Raw genomic sequence first — 4,157 nt, 5'->3', positions numbered from 1 at the left:
GATAAATCCAGGTCGGTTCCGCTGTCAGCCCTGGGAGACCGCAGGCAGGGTGGCGGGGATCAGTGCCCCAACCCCCACCCCCGCTTCCCTCTCGGGGGTCCAGGCTGTGGAGGGGCCTGGGTCCAAGGGGAGCAAACTGAGGTGGGCAGAGGGAGGGGCCCAGGCCCAGCCTGGAGCCCAGGTGGGGAGCAGAGGGAGGGCTGAGGGACCCCCGGGGAATCCATCTCAGCCCCTGGCGTCCACGGTCCTGGGAAGCCCTGGGCTTGGTGGCCTGATGTGAGTCCACAGACTCCCCTGGGGGTCTCTGGGCAGTGAGGGCCTTGGTGTGAGGGTGTGGGCTCGGGTCAACAAGGGGGCGTCCCAGCAACCGCCAGGGCTGAAGCTGAGGACCCTGACGGAGGACAGAAGTGGCCAAACAGATCCCTCCCCTGCTGTCAGCCCTGGGAGGGCCTGCGTGTGATGAGCACTCGTGGGGCCTTGACTTCCTGACATCCGGGTCTCGGAGGGACTGTGGTCCTGGGATGAGGGGCGTGGCTTCGGGGGTTCCAAGGGGAGGCTACATGCTTCCTGAGTCAAAGTGAGGACCCCGAGGGACAACGGAGGATTCCTGCACCCGGGGACAGTGTTGGACATTGGAGGCCTTGGGGCAGGGTGAGCACCGGCGGCATTTCCTGACACCCGGGTCTCCGAGGAACTGGGGTCCTGGGGTGAGGGGCGGGGCCTCGGGTGGCCAGAGGCTAGACGACATGACGCCTAAGTGACGACCGTGAGGGAGAACTGAGGGCTCCCCGAACCCGGAAAAGAGGCCATCCCACAGACAGGGAACCTTGCTAGCAGCTGTCCGGAGGCCCGAGGGCAGGACGGGCCCACGTGTTGTGTCCTGACTGCGGCACCCTGGTCTCAGAGAGACCGGGGACTTAGTGTGAGATGGGGGGTGGGGGGACCCTCAGATCTGCAGAGGAGAGAATCCAAGGTCCCACTGGGAGTGAAGCTGATGACTGTGAGCGAGCAGTGAGGACCCTGGACCCCAAAACACAGTCAGTCCTGGGAGGCCACAGGTCGGAACAAGCACAGGCGGCATTTCCTGCCATCCGGGTCTCGGAGGGACTGGGGTCCTGGGATGAGGGGCGTGGCTTCGGGGGTTCCAAGGGGAGGCTACATGCCGCCTGAGTCAAAGTGAGGACCCCGAGGGAGAACGGAGGATTCCTGCACCCCGGGACAGTGTTGGGGCTTGGAGGCCTTGGGGCAGGGTGAGCACCGGCGGCATTTCCTGCCATCCGGGCCTCAGAGGGACTGGGGTCCTGGGATGAGGGGCGGGGCCTCGGGGGTTCCAAGGGGAGGCTACATGCCACCTGAGTCAAAGTGAGGACCCTGAAGGAGGAAGGAGGGGCCCCTGAACCCAGAAAAGTGGCCACCCCACAGAAAGGCGCCCTTGCTTTCAGCCGTCCGGCGGCCCGAGGGGAGGACAGGCCCACGTGGTTTGTCCTGACTTCCGCATCCGAGTCTCAGACAGACTGGGGACATAGTGAAAGGGCGGGTCCTCAGGTCTGCGGAGGAGAGAATCTCAGGGCCGCCTGGGAGTGAAGGTGACGACCGCGACTTAGCATTCAGGGACCCTGGACCCCAGAACAGAGTCAGTCCTGGGAGACCATGGGCGGGAGGACCTCGGGCAGCAGTTCCTGAAATGCGGGTCTCGGAAGGACTGGCGTCACGGAATGACGGGCGGGGCCTCAGGTGGGCTGAGGTGGGAATCTCAGCTCTTGCCAGGAGTCAAGCTGAAGACCCTGAGGGAGGAGTGAGGGGACCAGAGACCCCAGAACAGAGGGGACGCAACCGATCCTGCCCCTGCTGTCAGCCCTGGGAGGCCCCCAGGCGGGATGAGCACACGTGGTGTGTCCTGACTTCCGCATCCAGGGCTCAGAGAGACCGGGGACTTACTATCAGGATGGGGCCCTCAGGTGGTTGGAGCGCAGAATCCCAGGTCCCGCTTGGAGTCACGGTGAGGACCCTGAGTTAGCGCGGAGAGGACCTCCCACCCTAGAAGAGTGGGAACCTGCCAGAGCCCAGGCCTGCTGCCAGCACGCGGGTCCAGGGCTGTGCCACAGTGTAGACCCCAGGTCTCCCCTCCTTTCTCTCCCAGGGGCTCCAGACACCGGGAGGTGAAGGCCTAGGTCTGAGACACGTGTCCTCGGGTCACAGAGCACAGGAGGCCGGCAGTGTCAGGACTGAAGGTGAGGTGTGGGCCCTGAGTGTGTGCCCGGGGGCTCCCGGAACAGAGGGGACCCCACGACGCCAACGTCCACTCCACCCACCCCCTGTCGCCCCCAAAGCCTCGGGCTGTGCCGGCTGCACCCTGAGGAGCTGCCTTACTTCCCCCGTCAGGTTCACAGACGACCGTCCACCAGGAGGAGAGCCCCTGTGAGGCCGAGGGCACCCCTGGAGAGGAGACCTGTAAGTGGCCTTTGTCAGAGCCCCCCAGGGTGGGTTTCTCAGCCCGGGCCGCTGACACTCCCTTTCTTCCCCAGGCCCGTGGGTCCCCATCTGTCACCCCTGGCCTCGCTCCTCTCAGCTGCCCGACACCACTCACCGTGCCTCCCGTTCAGATGCGTGACCTCCACCACACTGAAGCCGACTTTAAGGACCCAAGAGCGGCTGAGGATTCCATGGATGAGCAGGACATTTGGGTGGAGGAGGAGGAGGAGGACGAGGAGGAGGAGGACGAGGAGGAGGAGGAGGAGGAGGAAGGCGGCGCATCCCCGTTGTCTCCCTCCTCCTCCTCCTCGTCGTCTTCCTACTCAGTCCTGTTCCTGGGCACTGGCGAGGAGGCGGCTGATTCTGGGACACCCAGTCCCACGCAGAGCCCTCAGGGTGTCTGCCCCTCCCCCACAGCCGTGGCAGCCCCTCCATGGAGCCAGTCGGAAGACAATGGCCTCAGAAGCCAAGGTGAGGAGGGGCCCAGCTCCGGGCAGGACCCGGCAGATGCCGAGTCCCGGCTCCAAGATGCATTACACTTAATGATGGCTGAACTGATGGGCTTCCTGCTCCACAAGTACCGCACAAAGCAGCCGACCTCAAAAGAGGAAATGCTGAATGCGGTCCTCAGAGATGACCAGGACCACTTCCCTGTGGTCTTGAGCCAAGCCTCTGAGTGTCTGCAGCTGGTCTTTGGGGTGGATGTGAAGGAGGTGGACCCCAGGGAGCACTTGTATGTCCTGGTCCCCACCCTGGGCCTCACCTACGATGGCATGCAGGACAACGGGCAGAGCATGCCCAACACTGGCCTCCTGGTGATACTTCTGGGTGTGATTGTCCTGGAGGGCGACTTTGCTCCTGAGGAGGCAGTCTGGCGAGCACTTAGCAAGATGGGGCTGTGTGCTGGGAGGGAGCACTTCATCTACGGGGAGCCCAGGGAACTCATCACCAACGTGTGGGTGCAGGAGGGGTACGTGGAGTACCGGCAGGTGGCCAACAGCGATCCCGCTCGCTACGAGTTCCTGTGGGGTCCCCGGGCCTACACGGAGACCAGCAAGCTGCAAGTCCTGGAACATTTCCTCAGGGTCAATAGAAGGGGTCCCAGTTCTTTCCCATCCCTGTCTGAAGAGCGAGTGAGTGATGAGGAAGAGGGGGCCTGAGGCAGACTTGCAGCTGGGCTCCTTCTAGGCCCCTGTCCGGCAGCTTCTCCCACCGGGCAGGAAGTGAGGCTGACTCTTCACTGTGTGTCTGAAGAGCAAGCAGTCAGCCTTTTAGGTAGTGAGGGCCAGGGCCGGTGGGGGGGAACACGGTGTACAGCATCTCTGGGCTCCTGTTCTCTACAATGATATGGAAATTCATCTTCATTTCCCTTAGTGATGCTTCAGATGTTATTCCTTTTAATAAATATCAATATACTTTATTTTATTATACAGTTTTTTTAAAGATTACATTTCATTTACAGTTCTGAGAAAATATCAGTTATATACCCCTTGTTGTGCAATACGTTCTTGAACCTTGCTTGCACCCAATAGTTTGGACCTCCCGCTCCCTCACCCCTATATTGCCCCTCCCCCCTCCCCCCTGGTAATCACTAGTTTGTTCTCTATGAGTCTGCTTCTTTGTTATAGTCACTAGTTTGTTGTATTTTTTAGAGTCCACGTATAAACTGATATCATACAGTATTT

The 4,157-nt window shown here is 61.5% G+C and overlaps 1 protein-coding gene across 3 annotated transcripts; it reads left to right on the top strand.

Moving 5' to 3' along the window:
• The first annotated feature begins 530 nt into the window (after positions 1-530).
• LOC140691839 (melanoma-associated antigen 8-like) lies at positions 531-3,742 on the top strand. 3 transcript variants are annotated; one of them, XM_072956059.1, is made up of 4 exons: positions 531-651; positions 2,141-2,231; positions 2,383-2,451; positions 2,526-3,742. In XM_072956059.1, exon 4 carries the CDS (start codon positions 2,604-2,606, stop codon positions 3,630-3,632), a length of 1,029 nt encoding a protein of 342 aa, XP_072812160.1. In that variant the 5' UTR covers positions 531-651; positions 2,141-2,231; positions 2,383-2,451; positions 2,526-2,603; the 3' UTR covers positions 3,633-3,742. The 3 variants fall into 3 exon arrangements, with proteins under 3 accessions (XP_072812160.1, XP_072812158.1, XP_072812161.1); XM_072956057.1 differs by lacking the exon at positions 531-651 and adding an exon at positions 1,106-1,250; XM_072956060.1 differs by lacking the exon at positions 531-651 and adding an exon at positions 1,919-1,999.
• Positions 3,743-4,157: the final 415 nt, after the last annotated feature.

Source organism: Vicugna pacos, chromosome X, assembly GCF_048564905.1.
Source record: "Vicugna pacos chromosome X, VicPac4, whole genome shotgun sequence".
Classification (NCBI taxonomy): Eukaryota; Metazoa; Chordata; class Mammalia; order Artiodactyla; family Camelidae; genus Vicugna; species Vicugna pacos.
Note: the sequence above shows the minus strand (reverse complement) of the source record. Positions and strands in the feature narration are given on the sequence as shown.

What these genes read in the sequence shown, in the direction of transcription:
- LOC140691839 (XM_072956059.1), top strand. Translation starts at nt 2,604, where the DNA reads ATGCGTGACCTCCACCACACTGAAGCCGACTTTAAGGACCCAAGAGCG.